The 21,733-nt window shown below is 39.0% G+C and overlaps 1 protein-coding gene across 1 annotated transcript; it reads right to left on the reverse strand.

Annotated features, from left to right (window-relative positions):
• Positions 1 to 19,692: 19,692 nt before the first annotated feature.
• On the reverse strand, positions 19,693 to 20,979 carry LOC129772866 (uncharacterized). Its single transcript, XM_055776384.1, has one exon. The coding sequence runs from the start codon at positions 20,977 to 20,979 to the stop codon at positions 19,693 to 19,695; it is 1,287 nt and encodes a 428-aa protein (XP_055632359.1).
• Between the last annotated feature and the right edge of the window lie 754 nt (positions 20,980 to 21,733).

Genomic DNA, 21,733 nt, shown 5'->3' on the forward strand with positions numbered 1-21,733 from the left:
GACCTTCCCTGCTTCAAGATAATTTCCCAACAAATCCCCCTTCTCCCCCCACTTGTTAGAGCGAATCCATCTAGTGAACAAATCCACCGAATCTTTCTGGAGCGAACAGAAACACCTCGTGTTGAACGGAGAAATCCGGGAACAAATTGGAAAAGAGTTTGGAAGAATATTCTAACGAAACAACTATCGTCGAGCCAGCGAAGCAGTTTGTATCTGTTCGTAAATGAGAAGACAGAACATAGGCAATTAATGAAAAGGATTCAAAGAGCGAATGATGAACACTGTCTGCACTGTAATACTGCGATTGAAACGTTGCAACACAAATTTAGTGACTGTTTCCGGGTAGCACCTGCTTGGGCTTACGTACAACAGAGAATAACAGGAATACTCGAGGGATGGCAACGTCTTTCTTTCGAAGAACTAATGCGACCAGCACTACTGAACATAGCAACTACCAAACGAAGTCAAATATTGAAAATTTTAATTCTGTTCATCAATTATGTTAATGAAATTAATGGAAGAATTGATGTTGGCGCACTTGCATTCTACTTAAGATGCGAAAATTAATTTTTTTGATGTAAATACTCTTTTATATTTTTGAAATAAACGTTATATTTTATTTAATAAAAAAAAAAAAATAGCAGAGATGTCATTCTTTCTACTTGGTGGAAAATAGAGAACTCCAATACTAACGATTCTATCCATGGATTCAATCCTGATCCAGAGCTGTTCAAGCGTAACGTCGACCGGTGTTGGATCTATATAGGAGCTGTATCTAGACGAAACAGCAATCAATACTCCACCACCCGTTGATTTGCGGCTGTTTTGAGCATTGCGATCCGTTCTGTAAACAGAGTAGCCGTTCCCGAAGAGTTGCGACGAATAGATGCAATCATCTAACCAGGTCTCAGTGAGCACAACCATGTCGTAATCAGCATCGCTGATAGCCAGGAAAAAAGCATCGATTTTGGTACGTAATCCACGGACGTTCTGGTAATAGATGCGTAGGCTACTGATAGGTACAGAAGCATTTGGATATTGTATCCTTCAGACTTTTGGCAAATTATTTCAATGAAAGTATATTCAAACTACTTGTTGTATCGTTTCCTATTTGTTGTACCTCAATGTTCCCCGAACAATAATTTGCAATCCATGGCTTCAGCGAAGTAATTAAAACTTCACCGAACAACAAGCAAGAGAAATTTACATTTTAGATTAGTATCCAATTTACAAAGCTCTGGCTACTGGTATTGCATTGGCGAGAATTTTCACCGTTTCCAGGTTCAACAGGCAATATGTGGAACACAAATGAAAAAAAAACGAAATTAATGATGAGACGCCCTCTGGTACCTGCATACAGTGCATACAGGATTAAGCATCGCTGCTTGTAAATTATTCCACTCCCTATCCTCAACTTACACAGTTTCCAAACGCATGCATATTCAACTAGAAGGATCATATTTATTCGTTTTCCACTTACCAATTCGCATATCTCTCGTTTACACCATTGTTCCCGATAAAGTTAACTGTTTCAACGCCAATAAAATGGAATGGTTGGCCATTCATCACTATTGCCTCTGCATCGTTTTTAGTTTTTATGATGCCGAACCTTTTTCGTTCATTACCAAAAATGTAGGGGAAGTGGGGGTATAGTGGTCACCCTAAGGAATATGCCCATTTTCTGCGTCCACATACCGATTCAATTCCCGTTTCTCGAATAATATTATATATAGTTCAACTCATTGTTCTTCGAGATAGCAAACGGCTTTTACTATAAAAATTGAAAATAGTACACTTTCATCATTAGAAAAAAAAAGTGAAAAAACGAACTTTTTTTTTGCTTGGAGGTAAAGTGGTCACCCGCACATATCAAGCTAAATGGGATAGATTTATGCGTTTTTTCGTCCAAATTTGTTCAAATCATATTTTATATAGTAGGTACATGTATGAAATAAGCTTGGCCTGTTCACCTAGAGTCTCAATTTTACATTTTCTCTTGCATACAAAAACGTAGTAAGAAACATATAACGTTCTGCATAGTGAGGCTTGGTTCAGCTGGAGTAGCATATCTATCCAGGGTTAAAGCCACAAAAAGATCTTCTTCAAGAGCAGAATGTGATGAGGTATATCAGCTTTAGTAAACAGAACATTGTAAATTGTTATTCACCTATGACCACATTGCCCCCAAACATCAAAATAATTTCGCTGAGATTAAACAAAATATCTGTTCACCTCCCCTAGCATATGTGAACAGTCGTCCAAACGAATGATTTGTCCAATTATCATAATGAATAAACTAAATTTCACGAGGAATTCCTTAGATACCATGCGCACAGAACTACGACCGAATGGCTATCGAGAGAGCAATTTCTGTTTTCATTTATATTTTGACATGCAACAGCTCTACTGAAGTACAGAGTGACTCAAAAGTCATTAAATTCTTCAAACATAAGGTGACTATCAATACGGAATCTATAGTCAATAGTTATACTACCAAACAAGCAGGTGACCACTTTGCCCCCCATGACCAATTTTCCCCCACTACCCCTAGTAATAATGGTGCTACGCTGCGAAACCAATTCCCTGCAAATTGGAGAACACTGCCGTTTCCAACGGAGCTGGGCATAATTGTTGGCTGTGCGCAAACTTTCGTTTGAAACAAACAATTCATAATCTCCACTTGGAGCATTAGTTTTGTGACCCCAACCACCATAAAACTCCAATAATCGTAAACGACAAGCAGTGGAAGGATCAAAACGACAAACTGTAAAACCAGATTTCTTCCTACTTCCTCCACCTGACCACACGGATTCTGCGGACCCATTCGTGAGTGTGAGTGCGGGGAAAAAGGTCAGTCCGATGGGTAGCCAATAAAAGTTTCCTTTCCGCCCGAGAAGCGAAATTGCAGTCGGGAGGCAGCTCTTTGCACAACATTAGCAGAAATCGGCCGGATTTGGATTTCAATTCTGCACCAATTTTGTGGACGCTACCGAAGACGATCAAAGCTTAAATACGATTAAATTTTAATGAATGGCCACAAGTGAATCTTGATAGCCGCAATTATTTGGGTTTAATTCCCTACATCCATTGGGTGAAATACGCTCCTGGCCTGGGCGTGACGGTGCTTAGTTTAGCATTTTAATTGTGTCGTAAAAGTTGATTCTGTTCTTTCGACGGATTTGGGTATGTAAGGTGGTCCCCCTGGTGGTCCTGACTGTGAGCACATAAGCCACCAAGCGTGCAGGAGACTATAGGTGTATGTGTTTTTAAAGAAACAATAAGGCTTTGAAATTTATGCAAAGTATTCCGATGTTTGAACAGAATGAACACACCTGACTTGCGGTGGGACTCGAGTTAATGTGAATTCACGTGCAACGGTTAGCAAGGACCAATGAGGTACACAACATTTGTGGAATTATTAACATTTCGCAATATGAAGAGTATTATGACCCCGAAAATCTTTCGCAATACAAACTAGCATCACTCCACACACTTCTACATCTTTGTTTTCTATATTGGCTTCTGAAGTCGTCCGAGTGACAAAATCACGTGAACCTAAAATTTGTCACTATTTTTTTTTAATCTTCTTAAGATAAAGGTAACAAAAGATATTACGATCATAATTTGGACAACTGTAAATTTTTTTTTGTATTGAAAATATCAAAAAGTTTCTCTTTTTGAAGTTCAATTATTATGTAATACTAAATTCAGCTAAGCTTTCGATCCACTAAAACCGAATTGCTGATTACCATGGCAAACGCTCAGCGCGCTCTAGTTTGTTTTGTTGTCCTTCGCGCGAAGCAGAGATAAAGCTCCTCTGTGTTTAGTGATGTTCACCTTTAAAATGCCCATGAAAAGGCAATATTCCGAAGAAAGCCTAAATTATGAATGAATCAAAATGATGACAGTGAATTCAACCAATGAGAAATGCAACATCTACTTGAAAATTCGAACTTCTTCATTCAAAAAAGTGATTTCTAAAACCGGACAAACTATGATCATTTTTCGGACAAACCATCATCATAGGTGGACAAACCATGATCATTATTTCGCTTTGCAGTTGGAAAACATAAAAATTTGGATAATTTGAACGCCATATTAGGGTAACGGAGGTATTTTGGACTACTTTAGGCGTGATTTTACAATTTATTGGAAAAAGTATGATAAAAATGATAAAAGACTAAACATACCATTGCGAAGAGCTGAATGTATTTGTTCAAATGCTTCGTTTCAAAACCCATTTCAATGGAAAATCACCCAGAAATATCACATCTTCTAAACACTAATAAAACATATTTTGGACCACATCGATTATATTTTGGCCCACCTTTTTATTTTGAGCTGCGTGTGGGAATATATTTTGGACCAGGCATCAAACATATTTTAGACCACCGGTAATCTTATACGGCAATCGTTACTGAATTTAATCATTAGATTATGCCTGGAAGCCCAGGCAAAATGTAGGCAACATAGAGAAAAAGTGGACTCTGGCAAATGGGCCTGAGTCCACTTTTTTCGATTTTGCCCAAATTTTACCCAATTTTTCCTGTGATGATTTAGTAATGATTTAGGCAAATTCTAGGCAGAGCAAAATTATTAACGATTGCCGTGTAAGGAATAAATGTAGGTAAATGTAGGGAAAAATGAATAAATGCTAGTCTGCCGAAATTTTTGCTTAGTGTGATATTATATCAATTATTTGAAAATAAACTACATTTAATATCAAAATATATATCGCCAAACGCTCTAAAATTATCTTTTTAATAGAAAAAAATCAATCATAACCAAAAAACAATCGCTTTTTAATTCATGAAATCAATCGTAAGAATATAAAAATTTGAATTCATTAAATCAATCATATGAAACCGTATTTTTTTTGTGATTTAACTCCAGTGTCTTATTTCGTTAATCTTTAGTTACCTATAGCAACCTTCCTTCTTCTTCTTTCCTCTCTCCTGTTTGGGTTTATCGGTTCTTTTATTCTTCAATTTGTGTGCTTGTTTGCTCGTTTGTTTCATCTTCCTTTCCTCAGCCTTATTTTGCTTCTCCTCAGCCATCTTTTGCTTTTCCTCAGCCTTCCTTTGCTTTTTCTCTGCTTCCTTCTTCTTCTTCACCTGTATTGCCTCAGCCTTCTTTTGCTTTTCCTCAGCCTTCCGTTGTTTTTCCTCTGCCTCCCTCTTCTTCTCCTTAAGAATTGCCTTGTGGTACTCGAGTCTCCGACGAGAGGTCAAAACAGCAGGGCTGGGTATCGAAATGGGCGGACCATTTCGATCGAACGAAGAACTGAAAGGTTCAAGTAGCTTGAAAACCTCTACAAGTATCTTTTCGCGAAGCGAATCAAAATCGCTTTCATCACCAGTTCTGTGTCTGTGTGTCTGGGGCCGTTGCGAAAAGTCTCAGAATTCTAAAAAAATATCAAAATTTTATAAATATATAGATTTTTGTACCGCGAACACTGCTGAAACACTGAAAATAAAATCACACATATCAAGAAAAGGCATATAAACACATTCTAAACCTTCAAAATTCAACTTGCAGAGAGATTAGTAATCAGGATGTTTTTGTATAATTGCTTATGACATCCGACCCTTTGATAAGCAGCTTGCGAAAACGAAAATCGAAAAAGGAACAATTGCTATCACCAAGATATAAAGTGATGATGAGACTGGAGTGCGTCGTTTGTGGAGCGTAAACACAAGCTTCGTAATTGGAGTTTATCCCTCATCTTCATCGATGGAACTATCGATATCGTGAATTTGACCATCCACCGCTACGCTGTACGTGTTATCCGAAGTGATCTTGTCGTTGATCGGTAGATTTTGAGATCGAAAGTTTTAGTCTGGACCATCCATTATATCGTCGGTTTATTGTAACACGTTTCAACGCTATAAAACGATTGTTTTCGCTCTCAACACCTATACACGGATAACTTGCACTCTGTTGTTTCTTATCGTAATGTCAAGTTTAGCGAGAACCCCCCCTAGGTCTGGGCCTATCAAAACAACCCAAACAACCGTATCCAAACGATCACGAGTGGATGATGAAGTGAGTGGAAGTGCTCTGTCGTTGGATTCTGCTGTGCAACTTCTTATGAATCAGTTCACCGAAATCAAAGTCATGTTTGATGTGCTGCGTAATGACTTGCATAACAAAATTGATTCCGTGAAGTGCGAGATGAACGGTAGGCTGGATGCTGTATCACAGGAAATTCATACGCTCAGGACGGAGTATGCTTCGAAATTCAATGACAACGATGTGGCTCTGAACGTGCTGAATGAGCGGGTTGACAGGATCTCTTCGGCTGTCGACAATCTTGAGAACCGTAATGAGTTGATAATCAGCGGAATTCCGTTTATGAATGGTGAAGATTTGGGCGCGTACTTCAGGGCGATTTGCAGCCAATTAGGCTTCGGCGATTCCGAAACTCCACTGGTCGACATAAGGCGTATGAAATCTGGAACACTAAAGGATGGCGATGAAAGTTTGGTCGTGATGCAGTTTGGCTTGAAGAATGTCCGAGATCGGTTCTACAGTGCCTACCTACGTGATCGGAATCTAATATTGAACCACATCGGAATAAATTCAACGCGCAGAGTTTATGTTAACGAAAATTTGACGTCTTCAGCGCGCAAAGCTAAAGCAGCAGCGCTGCGTAAGAAGAAAGAGGGCAGGTTGTCATCGGTATTTACCAAACTAGGAACTGTCTACGTGAAAACAACAACTGGAGGGCCGATCGTTGCAGTCCACACCGAACATCTACTGAATGATCTCACATAGTTCCGTAAATATTAATATTTGTAAAACTCCATTTTTTGAAGATTGTTTGTCCTATGTTTGATTGTGATTGTAATTTTTATAAAAATAGTACACGCCGTGATTGAAATTATAATATAATGATAAGGATCAATAGTTGTCATCTCTCTCTGTCGAAACAGCTCTCCAAAAATTGCTTTCCTTTTTTTATTTGATGGCTTCCTTGGCCAGTAACACCTCGATGAACATCCCAGGTGCAGTTTTGAACGCAGCGTTGATTTCAGGGAAGTTGAATGTTTGTCACGGAAATGCTCAAAGTGTCTGTGCAAGGAGGTTCAGCAAGTTGGATGAAGTAAAGGTGGTCTTGAAAGATTCTAAAGTTAGTCTGGCGTGTTTGACTGAATCGTGGTTGACATCTAAAACTAGTAGTCGAGCTTTTGCTATTCCCGGGTACACCGCGTTTCGCAATGATCGAGTCTATAGACGTGGAGGAGGAATAGTCACATATATCAAGGAAGGTTTGCACTGCTCAAAGGTGTTTAGTACCGAACTGTCATCAGCGTCCGATGATCTAACTGAGTGCCTGGCTGTTGAACTTCGATTAGGTAGTGAACGAGTCTTGTTCATGTGTGTTTACAATCCTCCAGAAAATGATTGCTCAAACTTTTTGTACGAGAAGCTTGCAAATTTCGCTTTTCGATACGAAAGCATATTTCTCATAGGAGACTTCAACACCGACTTATCTCGACCGAGCAGAAAACGATCCCAGTTTCAAACTATGCTTGATGGCTTGTCACTCACGTCTATTGGAGTGGAACCTACATTTTTCTATCGGGATGGTTGCTCTCAGCTGGACTTACTTGTTACTAGCGACCGTGAAAAAGTGTTATGCTTCAACCAAGTCAGTTTCCCTGGACTTTCTCAGCATGATTTGATTTTTGGCACATTGGATTTCGACGTTACATCTGAGGAGATACTTCACACATATCGGGACTACGTTAACTTCAACGCACAAGCTGTTGCTAGTGCAATCAACTCTATTCCTTGGCATCAGTTTTACACTTTTGGTCATCCCAATGAGCTTGCGGAGTTTTTCAATAGTCATATGACAAATATCCACAACGAATATTACCCACTTCGTACGGTGGAGAGGAGAAGAGCATCGAACGCATGGTTTAATTTCGACGTACGCAGGTCTATAATAGAAAGGGACATGGCCTATCGAGACTGGCATAGAGCTCCTTCAGAACGCAAGAATCAGACATGGCAACAGTACAAGAGGCTAAGAAATCGAACTAACACGTTGATATCGAGTGCTAAAGAGGAGTATATGAGTCGTTTTCTGGACAGTCGTATTCCTCCCAAAGTCCTATGGAAACGTATCAAACATTTAGGCGTTGGTAAAGAGAAGACGTCTGCTGGTTGTGGTTTTGATCCTGATGAAGTGAATCGAATGTTTGTGTCAAACTTTGCTCAAATGGATAATGTCTGGAGAACTGGACACACGCAGTTGTATTCATCGATCTGTTTCTCATTCCGACCTTTAGAGTATTGGGAAGTTGTAAATGCCATTCACGATGTAATAATCTAATGGAGTTGAATTGGATGGTTTGACGATCAAATTTATTCAAACAGTTTTACCATTAGTTGCTGATGAAATCACATATATGTTTTTTCTTTTTTTAAGTTTTTTCTTGATAAGGAACAGTGTTTTTCCTCGATGCTGGAAACATGCAAAAATACTGCCAATTCGAAAACAGCCACATCTGAATGCGCTTACCAACCTGAGGCCGATTAGTGTTCTCTGTTCATTATCAAAAGTTTTCGAAAAACTCATCGAGAAGCAAATGTCAAACTACATAACAGAAAACAACTTGCTATCGGAGTATCAAGCTGGTTTCCGGAAGGGCCATAGTATTAAAACAGCAGTCATACGTGTATATGACGACCTGGCGGTAGCATTTGATAGAAAAGGTGGATCTATTTTGCTGCTTCTTGATTTCTCAAAAGCGTTTGATACAATTCCACACCACAGATTGTGCAGTAAGCTGGAAACGCAGTTCAACTTCTCTTCTGGCGCAGCAAGACTTATTTGCTCGTACCTTGCTGAGAGGAAGCAAACTGTTTTCTGCGGTGACCGACGCTCTAGTAGTGCTGATGTTACTTCAGGTGTACCTGAAGGTTCCGTGCTAGGACCACTGTTATTTTGTTGCTACATCAACGACCTCCCGAACGTTCTCCAACACTGTTCCATACAACTATACGCAGATGATGTTCAGCTTTACATTAGCCGCTTAGGCCCGAGTACCCGTGAGATGATTAGAATGATAAATGAAGTCCTTGGTAGAATATCGCAGTGGACCCAGCGTAATGGATTATATGTCAACCATGCTAAATGTAAGGTTCTGTTGATCAGGACAAGATCACGAAGCATATCACAGCTCAGTTTGTTGCCGAATATAATTATGGATGGACAAGTGATTCAGTGGACCGATAAAGCAAGCAACCTCGGCTTCGTATTCCAGAATGGGATGGACTCATACGCCAGCAATGCGGTAAAATTTATAGTAGTTTGCGAACGTTGTACAGCAGTGCATCATGTGCTCCCATCACAACGCGCCTGAAACTTTTTAAGAGCCTGATTCTTCCGCATTTTTTGTTTGGTGATGTGTTTCATGTAAACCCGAGTGTAGGATCATTGGATAGGCTGCGCGTTGCACTAAACTGTTGTGTACGATTCGTTTATGGTTTAAACCGTTACTCTAGAGTGAGTCATTTGCAACAAAACCTTGTGGGTTGCCCGTTTGAACGATTGTATGCATATCGCTCTTGCATGTTCATCAGGAAGATTTTGACAAACTGTACGCCAATTACTCTGCATCAGAGACTGATTCCGTTCCGAGGTCGTCGTGTGCAAAACATGGTTATCCCTGCAAACAATACATCTGTTTATGCTAACTCTTTGTTCATCAACTGGAATATGTTACCATCCGAGTTAAAGTATTGTATAAGTCTTGTTCATGTTTCATCACAGTATTGCCATCGGAAGTAGTGATTTAAAAAGGTATTCTTTATACTACTGGACAATAAAAAAATAAATAAAATAAACTGCAATAAAACTACCGCAAAATAACTCAAATTTGAGGTCTGACAATGAGACAGAATCAGAAATTAATTTATATATTAATATAATGCAAATAAACATCAATAGTAGATAAAGTATGAAGGAAACATAGTAAAATTGAGTAAAACGCGCTGTAAAAATTGGTATAGAAAGTAATGTTCCCGAGAGTTCCCGAGCTCGAAGTTTGCCGAATACTTAAAACCATGACGAACAAAATGACGTTGAGTATTGATGCACAAACGTGCACATTTTTGAAAAAATTAATGAACATCGCAATGGTATCATTTAACACTAATAGTGTCTTCAGCGAAGTTATGTATTTTCATGTTATCTAAAACTTTGTGGAACATGTTGAGTTGATATAATGTGATTTAGGCATAACTTAAGTTGAAAAACTAGTTTTGAGATAGTCTCCCCACAAAAATAGTTATACCTCTGAAGGACTGATAGATAGATATTATGTATCTTCAGCAAAGTTTCATAAAATTTATAGTTCTAAAAAGTTTGCTGAAGACATAACTCAACTATCTCGTAAGTATAAAAAGTTAGCTTTTTTAATTTTTACTGTAACTTAGTAAGAGTTTCAATGAAACCGTCAAATTATTCGAATCAACATTCTCAACAACTTTTCTGAAGAGACCCAAGCTCTAAAATGTAAGGTAAGACGAGAAAAGATTTTTGACCGTCTTTCTTCAGAACGGCCCCACTGTGGATCGGTGGGCTCCATCAATTAAAGAATTTCTTCAGCTTTCAAACGATTAATTTGAATCGTTTCGCTACAATTAGAATCACCAGGTACTCCCATACAGCAATTCCAAATGAAATCGTCCTAAAAATGCAGATTTTAAAAACTTGTATTTTTGATTCCAATGAAAGTGTGTATTCCGTTTGGGTTGGAGGAAATATGAGTTTTTCACAGCAATTGGGAATTTTTTGACTCAAGTGTAACTTTTGAAAAGGGCGAAATCTTTGATAATTAATATCTCCAAAACTATGAGTCGTACCGAAATAGTGTTTTAGAAAGAGTTATAGAGTATTGATGGTTGAATATGAAAAAAATTTACACTGAGAAAAAAAATAGTACTCTTTTTTTATTTACAAAATAAAAATTCAATTTGCAATGTCCAAAATACATATTTTTAATTTTTTTTTTATTTTTTCATCCAAAATAGAAGTCATGCAGAAAATTTTAAAAATTGGCCGAAGATGGTAAAACTATTTTTGACGAACTTTGTGGAACATCGAATTTTTAGGAATTTTCGAAACTTCGAATTTTTGTATGTTAGCAGTCATTTTTAATCACAAATTATGATGTTATTCAAAACAAAAAAGGTTATTATTAATCTCCTTCTAAATGTAGCCATTCTCGAAATATATTTGTAAAATTTATTGTAATTTATTGTCTTTTTAATAGTAAATATGCCCTTTTAATATGTTTGCCAACAACTTTTCCAAATACATCGTTATGGTAAAGAAATATGTTTAGTAGTTACGTCACGAAACATTCGAAGACATGTGGGTTAATACAAAACGTAGCGAAACTGAAAAATCTTTTTTATCTTAATACAAACTTCAATCAATCAGAAAAACTGTTGGAAATTATAAGAAAATTCATATAATTTCATGAACATGACGGTATAACACGACAAACATATTAAAAGAGATTATTTGCTATAAAAAAGATTATAAATTAGAAATATCTTTTTAAATATCTCGAGAATGGTTGCATTCAGAAGGAGATTGATAATAACTTTTTTTGTTTTAAATCACATCAGAATTCATAATTTGTGGCTAAAAATGATTGCTAACATACAAAAATTCGAAGTTTCAAAAATTCCTAAAAATTCGATGTTCGTCAAAAATAGTTTTACCATCTTGGGCCCATTTTTAAATTTTCTACATGACTTCTATTTTATATGAAAAAATTGGAAAAAATATAAAAAAATACATATTTTTCGTAAATAAAAATTTTATTTTGTAAATAAAAAAAGAGTACTAATTTTTCTTCTCAGTGTATATTTTTTTCAAATTAAGCCAACAATACTCTATAACTCGTTCTAACACACTATTTCGGTACGATTCATATTTTTTGAGATATAAATTATCAAAGATTTCTCTTACTCAAATCGATACGCCCTTTTCAAAAGTTACGCTTGAGTCAAAAAATGAACCATTATGATGTATTTGGAAAAGTTGTTGGAAATTATAAGCAAATTCATAAAATTTCATGAACATGACGGTAAAGCACGACAAACATATTAAAATGGATTATTTACTATAAAAAAGACAATAACTTGGAAATATTTTTTTAAATATTTCAAGAATGGCTACATTTAGAAGGAGATTGATAATAACCTTTTTTGTTTTAAATCACATCAGGATTCATAATTTGTGGCTAAAAATTAATGTTAACATACAAAATTTCGAAGTTTCGAAAATTCCTAAAAATTCGATGTTCCACAAAGTTCGTCAAAAATAGTTTTACCATCTTGGGCCCACTTTTTAAATTTTCTGCATGACTTCTATTTTGTATGAAAAAAATAAAAAAAATTAAAAAATATGTATTTTGGATATTGCAAATTGAATTTTTATTTTGTAAATAAAAAAAGAGTACTAATTTTTTTTCTCAGTGTACATTTTTTCATATTCAACCATCAATATTCTATAACTCTTTCTAAGACTACGACTCATAGTTTTTGAGATATAAATTATCAAAGATTTCTCCAACTAAAATCGATACGCCCTTTTCAAAAGTTACGCTTGAGTCAAAAAATTCCCAATTGCTGTGAAAAACACATATTTCCTCCAACCCAAACGGAATACAAACTTTCATTTGAATCAAAAATACATGTTTTTAAAATCTGCATTTTTTGGACGATTTCATTTGGAATTGCATAAAATAACAATAAACATGTGATGTCCGTTGTCATGTTCATACACCTTTTACAAGGTACTCTAGGAATGTTAGAGCCCTTTTAAGAAGAAGATGAAGATACCAAATTAAATCTTTGATGTATTATGTGAAAAAGTATAAGCCTTCAGCTTAGTATTTTTCTTAGAAGGTTAACCTGAAGCAACGAACAGCTGTTTAGCTGTAAAAGGCCAGTACTAACAATAAAAAAATAGTCAGTCGGACTGAATCCATCAGCATGTCCATATAGTTTTTGTACGTTTAATTGATGTTTTTTATGTAACTTTATGTAACCTTATGTGGCTGAAATAATATGTGCTAGAATAAAAATATGTGTTAATATTAACTTCGACAACCCAATTGGTGAAACACATGTTCGCTGAGGCCGATTTTTAAAATCACCCAAATTCAAGCTTATGCATTTTAAAGTCGGAACGAAAGAAATACGGATTTAAGAAGGGCAAGGTTTGAGCTAAAGCGGATTTATTCGGGTAAATCCTGCAATCCTGTAAGTTTCCACTAGAACAGGTTACATTAAGATCGTATCGATTTTCGTATTTTCAAAAAACACACCATAACACAGCTTCATCGGAATGCAGAACAATAAATATCTGGTATTCTTTCGAACAATAAATTGCTACCTTCACTCCGCATTGCAGTAATGTGTCAACTTCGGAATCCAGACCCGTCGAATAAATATTAATCCGACATCTTTTCGAGTAACGTTTGTGTGCAAACGTGCAACAGTTCTTGGGGATTTGTTGTCCGAACAAAACTGCCACCAGTCCGAGCCATCTAAATCACCAGCAGCATCATTAGTTCCCCTTTATGGCTCAATCCATTATCGGAAGGATTTGCGCGCTGTAAATAAGCACCCTCCGCGACGTCGCGAACATACGAATGGGCGCCTCCTTCGCGTCTCCATCGCCCACCCCAACCGTTTGTGGCGTCGCCGTCAAAGTAGCAATTCAAACAATTCCAAAAACCCAATCATCAACGCAACCCCACGCGCTGCGGACCATCAGCGGAATGGATCAAAAGTAGCAACGAGTTTCCCATTTTACGACGTTCTCAACACCTAATGCGCGTGAGTTTTGCAAATTTGAAATAACGCTTGCCTTCAATGCCTCCGCAGATAGAGACACGAAGGAAGCCTAACCGAAATGGGAATGATACATGAGCCCATATTCATACACGACCATTTGGGGTAATGGAACGGGATATTGGTAGCTGTTCTAGGGAATTGGGGGAGGGGCAGGACGTATTTCTCATCCGCGTGCTATTTTATATCAACGGTCGCTAAATTTTATGGCCGCGGCGGGGATATGATGATGCGTGCGGATGAGCGTCTCGTTTTGTTTTGGGGAGAGCGGCGGGATAAGCATGTGATGAACAAAATATGTCCTGGCAGTAAAGTAGAACTTTTTTTTGTTGTGGAGGCAGGATTTGGATTTGATTTGAAGCTATTATTGTAATGGTATGAGTAATAGCGGAATGGTGTTTACATATGTTATGAGGAACAGACTCGATTTTCGTTGCGTGTAATGTAAATGGCAGTGAAATGATGTTTCTCCGTTTTGTTCGATTGATCACCAGATGATTGTATTGCGTAAATTTGAATTTATTAAACATTCGAAATTTGTTGAATACTTGAATCAAGCACCCAGCAAATTTACGACAGTGCTAACGCATAATTAAACATCATTATTAATCACGGAACAGCAAACTGTCGGACTGGAAGGCACTCACGCTCTCTCTCTCTCTCTCTCTCTCTCTCTCTCCTTATCTGATTGCTGATAATTGGTTTGTGCTGATAATGTGATTATCATCAATCAGAGGCATTCTTCCCGTCGCACCGAAATGCCATCCTTCAAAACTAATCGTTTGTAATAATGAAGGTTTGATTCGAATGTCCACACAATAAATCACCACGCTGATGCTGATTGTTCCGCCGGAGTGGAGACGGCTGGTGTTTAGTAGAAAACAGATGAATTGGAATTGACTCTCGCCTCGAGTGCATCTTCTTGACCAATCTCTTATGGCACTACCATGGTTGGGAATGTGCCTCAGCTGTATGTTAGCCATGAATAATTCAAATGGGCAACCATAAATCAATTACTACGGCTGGTAAAAATGTTTTCAGCTCCATTATGCATTCAGCGAGCGCTTACAAGTACGCACGGATATATTGCCGTTGGTCGGGGCGGTACGAGCCCAATGAAATTCTAAACCAACACCGGCCGAGCGGTAACTGCGAGCAAGATTTACGGTTTTATTGTTCCAGACCGTGCATAAAGGGCTTCTCGCAGGGCTCTAATTTTAACCACGCGTTTGTGTGGAATATTAATTGCGCGTAAAGCTAAATACTGACGGAATCGGATTTAATTTCTCCGAGGCCATAATATTAGCAGCAGCGAGATTAAATCCTATTTTGCAAATAACGCTTCTTTCTGACGCTGAATAAACTGATATCTGAAATTTACCCAAGTCCAACTTGAACTCAATTTATTTTCAAAGTGATTAACAATCCAAATGAAATTGACAGGTGACAGAAATATCCATTACTCCACTGTTCAACACGGCAATACGTTATGTAGTGGTACTTGAGCTTGGGTAGACTGTACAATTCGTAGTTGCTCTCCGTGATTGACCTGAACCAACCAAATTGCACAAAGTTCACACACAGAATGACGCTCGGGACTAGCAAATCATTCTCGTTGTGCAATTTTCGGTGATTCGAGCTTTAAATGGTCAATAACGACGCCGGCCACGTCCTTACAGTCACCGGGGAAAGGGAAGGAATGTTAGTATGATATTCGCCGCCCGAAAGCCAGAAGGGTCGCCTCTATAGCGTGGTTCCCTAGCGTTTATCATGGAAGGAATATTTGTTAGTGGGATAGGTTAAAACTCAGGATTCACCGTGGTAAGTGATGTGATTCTGTAAACGCTGACTCTAAACTGCTCGACGAAACGACATCTCAAAAATCGAAGGTATTTAAGGTAATGCCGGACGTACGATTCTATATTTTCTAGAATATTATAACAAAGAATATGATGCGATTATATATATGATTATATATGATTTCGACACCCAACAACAGAGGTTGTTTAGTGCAAAATAAAAACTGTTATTTTAAAACACTATTTAATTATAGCAAATAATTGTTTAATTTATAACGGAATTAATTGTTAATAAAGAGCTTAATAAAACAAACCGTCTCGACAACGGACCGATCCCGGCGACGTGTAGAGAATGTACTGTCGGTGGATCAAAGTCCAAGCGATGTCCAGTCCAGCATCCAGTACGATCGACCTCGATCATGCTCGTAGCCTCACGTTCGTGAATTTTATCTCCCTCTCTCGATCAAGTCGGTATACCAGCGCAGCCGTTGACCACTCGCATTCGGGATGAACGCAGACCTTCTTATGTGTGTGGGATGTCACATTCATAGACGTCGCGACGTCGATGACGAGTTGTTTCGACCGATGAGTGGCATTGTGGTCTATTTGCGTTTTATATGCAAACATCCTGCCTCCCCCAGAAATAGCCATTTCTGGACGTTGCTGCTGAAGTACGACGCTGCTTTACAGGGCTTGGTTCTGTCGCTGTTGCCCATGGGATGCTCGTAGATTCCGCCGTCGATGTCCGCCTCGGTTAGATGATTGAAGAGTACATGTAAAAAAATTAAGACCCGGTAGATCCGGAGGAAACTGGTAACGCATTGGACAGGTCCTTACCTTGGACCCAAAGATATTGGGCCTTGTAATTTCAATTTCTGTGGTAACTTTGTCAGCTTATCGTTGTTGACAGTTTCGCCGTCGTTGACGTTTTCTTCGTTGAATGAGAAGAAGACACAGCTTCGCAATTGGACGAATGATGAACCCGCGAGCTGTTTGTAGCGTCACAACCCGGACAACGCCGTCCTTGCCGGGGTGCAATTCATGAATTCGGCCGGTTGGCCATCGCATCGGTGAAATATTCTCCTCTTTTATGATGACAAGTCGGTTCTTTTCGATGTGTACCGGTGGGTTGCACCACTTGGCTCTGGGCTGCAACGTAGCCAAATATTCCAGGTGCCATCGATTCCATTGTTGGCGTAAATATATCTGTTTTTGTTAGCTTATCATCCTTTAAACAAAAGATGTCCGCGTACTTCATACAAATTTTTCTTATCATCTGCTTCTCCTTAGTTTGCAGATGTGTCATATTAAGTTCCTTGAGCAATTCGCTTGCCCTATTTGTGTCATACTTAGGAAAATTTATATTTTCGATTTGATTATAATTCTTCAAAGGTTTGACCTCAATGTCTAATGATTTGATACATGTTGGTTTGTCCGCTATATTCACTAACCTTACTGGTATCTTACCATGTTTAGGTGTAGCTAGTGAGTTAGCTATAAAAACTGAAGTTGTGATCTGTTTATTTAAAACCAAACAGTCTTCTTTATATTTAGTCATTACATATGTGATTATTTCTGAACGAGGAGGTATAGTTACAAAAGCACGATTATTAGATATGAAGGGAATTACTATTGTTGTGGGATTGTTTCTCAATTCTAAAGTTAAAGAGTTGAAATTGATGATTGCGTCATTTTGTCGTAGAAAATCTGTACCGAGTAAAGCTGGAACGCTTTCTGGTAGTTTCTCTATAACATGTAACGTAATAGGAAATTTAAATTTCTTGTGTCCTAAATTCACATCAATTGTTCCAATGGAACAAGATGTACCATTTATGCCATTAACTTTCAATGAATTATCCTTACAAATTGGTATATTATCTGGCACAAGTCTTTTTGATATTATTGAACAACTTGCTCCAGTATCAATAATAAAATTAATTGGATCATCTAGTAAGTTCAACGGTATTCGTAGTAATCCATTACATGAGTTAGTCACGAAAAAGTTCGCCAACCACATTGACTTCTTCTTCTTCATTCCGCTGTTGCCTAGTATTGTTCTGTTCTGCTACATTCACGTGAGCATTATTTTGTCTGTTGCGGTTGTTAGTGTTACTATTATTGTTATTGTTGTTGTAATTGTTGCCTCTGTTCCCATTGTTATTATAATTCTGAAAATTTCCTCTGCGGAAATTTCCACGTCCCCTGAAAAATCCGCGGCCTCGCCTGAATCCAGACGCGCGACCTCTCCAATTATTGTAGTTTCCTCTCCAATTATTGTTATGTTCTCCTCTAGTGTATTGCTGAAAATTGCACCATAAAGCCATTTCATTTCTTGGTTTCGATGTACCTGGGTTGCACTCTAAGGCGTCAGAGATAGCTTTGTTTAGGTTAGTGGGGTTTCTAGCCCTCAGCAGAAATTGCGTAGTCGGATCGTTAAGTCCTTCCACAAAAGCTCTGACTGCTATCGGTTGAACAATATTCGTAGCAGCCGCTTCTGATACAAATGTGCCTTGCGACACATGTGCCGAAGCTAATTTCGTTGCCAAATTCTCTATCTCTGTCCCGAAATCCGTAATATTTTTATTCTGTTGCTTTTTTGAAAGCATTTCACTTTCCACGGCTCTTGGTGTAATTTTTACTGCAAATTTATTTTTCAATGTTAAAAAAGCTTCATCTACCGTTTTTGTATTGTCTATGGTACCGTGAGCAGCACCAGATAAAGTAATTTTCATGAATTTTATTATATCTGCCTCTGGTACTTCGGAGGAATAGTCTTTTAAGAGTTGAACACTCTCTATGTAGCTTGCTAAAGTGTTTGCCGATTCATCGAAAGGTTTAACTACTTTAAGGGCTAGCACTAAATCAAGTTTATTCGCCATCTTATTATTATCTTCAAATAAAACGGAAATATTTACATCTATCTGGTTGTCAATGTCTTTATCTAATTTTAATAACTGAAAACTCTCTTTTATAATATGACCCAAAAATCTTATTTTCTTTATAAATAATTTGTCTTTGCTTAGATCTTTGTTCTTATAAATCAATTTATTAATATCTTCACGTATTTTAATTAGTCGATTTCTCTTTAAAATTTTAGTCTCTTTTTTGTGTTTGTTGAATTTCTTCAAGTTGCTGTGCAATCTGACAACTTCTTCATACAGTATAAAAAATTGTTCTATTCCACTCACCAACCTCTCTACGTATCAAAAATTTATGTTCCATAAATTTTCAATTCCAGCCTCCGATGCCAGTCCGATGTGAAAAACTTTCATAGCTGCATCCTCTCCTTCCAGTTGAAGTATCTTTTGGAATTCCTTGAAGTGACGAGTCTGTTGACTATTGTTGAATTACCCTCGTTTAATCGTACTATTTCTATCTCCAATCAATCGCTCACTGCATGCACAATTTCTAAACGGAAATCACAATTTCTGTATCCTTGCTTTGTCCATAACTGCATAATCACAATTTCTGTATCCATGCTTTGTCCATAACTTCACTTAGTCCATAAATCTTCTGATTTACTATTGGCTCTAAATTCATATCATCGTTTAGTCCACAATTTTCCGCGTTTTTCCGGCACCCACTACTTTCATATCTGCGCTGATAGTTGGCGAGCGGCTCGTTCAGCTACTCTTTCCGTGTGTTGCCGATTCATTTTAATCACTGCTCTTAGCACAATATATCCGGCGAAGAATAGAGCCAACACACATAGCGCCACCGTTTGTGCTGTTTGGTGGGCCTCGCTACTACTCGACGAGGTTGCCGCTACAACCTCATCGGCACTAAAAAAACCCATTTTTCTATCACTTTAACTTATCACAAAATTGGCAGGATCGCCATGTGGTGTCCCGAGTAACGGACGTGATATTTTGTATTTAAAAGACTCGACTGCACGTCTCCGCAGTTGGAGTTATTCTCCCCTATATTGTTTCGCTTCTCTCTTCGTACGGCTAACTCGTGTGGTGGCTACGTGACCCTTTACGCTTACTCAGCACACACGCGTTCATCGCCTGGGTGGCGTGATCGCGTTATTGCTGATCATTATGTTTGCATAAATATGATGCTTATTGCTTCTTTCGGAAGGGCCGTATCCACCACACCATATTTCCTGGAACATTTTCTGTGTCTGCTGCCATTGAGCCAACCGATTGTACTGAACTGAGTCGAGATTGACATCTGGAACTGCCTTTAATTCCGAACCCACAAGGAAATGCCCCGGGTTAAGTGGAGCAAGATCGGATGGGTCGTCGCTTAGAGGTGTAAGCGGACGAGAGTTTAAGCAGCATTCGATCTGCGCTAGGAGAGTCTCCATGTCGTCGTACGCCAGTACTCGAGGGCCTAGTACCCGAGTGAAATGCTTCTGCGCCGATTTTATTGCCGCCTCCCACAGTCCGCCAAAATGAGAACCTTTGGGAGGATTAAAGTGCCAACGGATGCCGTTTTCCGTGCACTCTCGAGCTACCTGACCTTTGTGCTCTGCGCTTTGCAAAAGGTTTTTTAGCTCGCCGGCTGCGCCCACAAAATTCTTCCCGTTGTCTGTGTAGACGTCAGAGCATAGACCACGCCGGGATACAAATCGTCGGAAGGCTTGTAGAAATTTTGCGGTAGTCAAGTTTGCAACGATTTCGAGGTGTACCGCCTTCGTCGTAAAACAGACGAATACGGCAACGTATGTTTTGATGGGTGCATCGCGTCTATGCCGTGGTTGAATGTAGATTGGTCCCCAAAAGTCTATGCCAACCTTTGAGAAAGGTCGAGACGCAGTTACACGAGCAGCCGGGAGCTCGGACATAAACTGCTCGATGAGCTTCGGTCGAGCGCGTACGCAGATGACGCATTTGTGTACGATCTGCTTAGCCGCCCCTCTTCCGCCCAAGAGCCAGTAACGAATACGAATTGTGTTGATCATCAGCTGCGCGGCAGCATGCAGAAGTTTCTGGTGATATGACAATAGTAGCAGTGTTGACAGATAATGAGAGCCTGGCAGCAGGATTGGGTGCTTGAAGTCTTCATGTCGTGTCGACTGTCCCAAGCGACCGCCGATCCGGATGATTCTGTCGTTGGGTGAGAGCATTGGGTGAAACCATTTTAGTCGAGAGCTTTTCAGAACTGGCTGTCCATTTTCCAACCGTTTCCATTCGTCGGAGAAGCATTGTTGCTGTAGTAATCGGATGAGCGCATGTTCGGCAGTCTTGAGTTCATCGGTCGTAAGGAAGGTAAATTTGCGAATTTTCGTTGGTATTCGCAGAAACGAAAAAAAGCGACGCCAATAGGCAGTGATTCGTATCATCTTTGAGTAGCTAGAGAATTTTGCTGTATATTCGTCGATGAACGAGAGTGTGGTAGTGGCAGTAGTGGAGATTGCAGCAGTCTTCCGTCGTTCCGCATTGCTTTGATCGGTAGGTCCGCAGTGTTGTCCGTTAACAGGCCAGTGCTCTTTTTCCTGCTGCAGCCATCCTGGAGCCTTCCACCAGAGTTTGTTGAAGATGAGATCTGAAGCCATGCAACCACGAGAGATGACGTCAGCTGGGTTCTCCAGTCCGGCTATATGGTTCCAAGAACAGTGCTGCGTCGCGTGCTGAATCTTAGACACCCTGTTTGCGACAAACGTTGTCCAAGTAGACGGGGTTGCTTTGAGCCAATTGATGACTGTCGTGGAGTCAGTCCAGAAAACAGTAGAAAACGTAATCTGAAGAGAAGCGGCGATTCGCTGGTACAACTCAGCAGAGAGTAGAGCGCCACACAGGTGTGACGCTTTACTAGTCTAGTCTAGACGCTTCGTGAGCACGACGTTTGATGACAGAAGAAGCTCAATTTTATACTTAAAACGATCGAATGCTGGTTCCCAGTGCAAACCGAGCGTTTTGATTATTTGGTCACGATCGAGATCGATTGAGTGTTGAAGAGCGCGGTTCTCAGGCGGAATACCCTCAAGAACGGCCTCAAAATTAGATGCCCACTTTCTCAGCTGGAAGTCTCCACTGGAAAGCATGCCTTCGATTTGTTCCCGTAGCTTGATTGTCTCTGTCACGGTAGCAGCTCCC

Source organism: Toxorhynchites rutilus, chromosome 3, assembly GCF_029784135.1.
Source record: "Toxorhynchites rutilus septentrionalis strain SRP chromosome 3, ASM2978413v1, whole genome shotgun sequence".
NCBI lineage: Eukaryota > Metazoa > Arthropoda > Insecta > Diptera > Culicidae > Toxorhynchites > Toxorhynchites rutilus.

Bases quoted from the DNA above. Each gene is read 5' to 3' on its own strand.
- LOC129772866 (XM_055776384.1), bottom strand. From the start codon at position 20,979: ATGATACGAATCACTGCCTATTGGCGTCGCTTTTTTTCGTTTCTGCGA.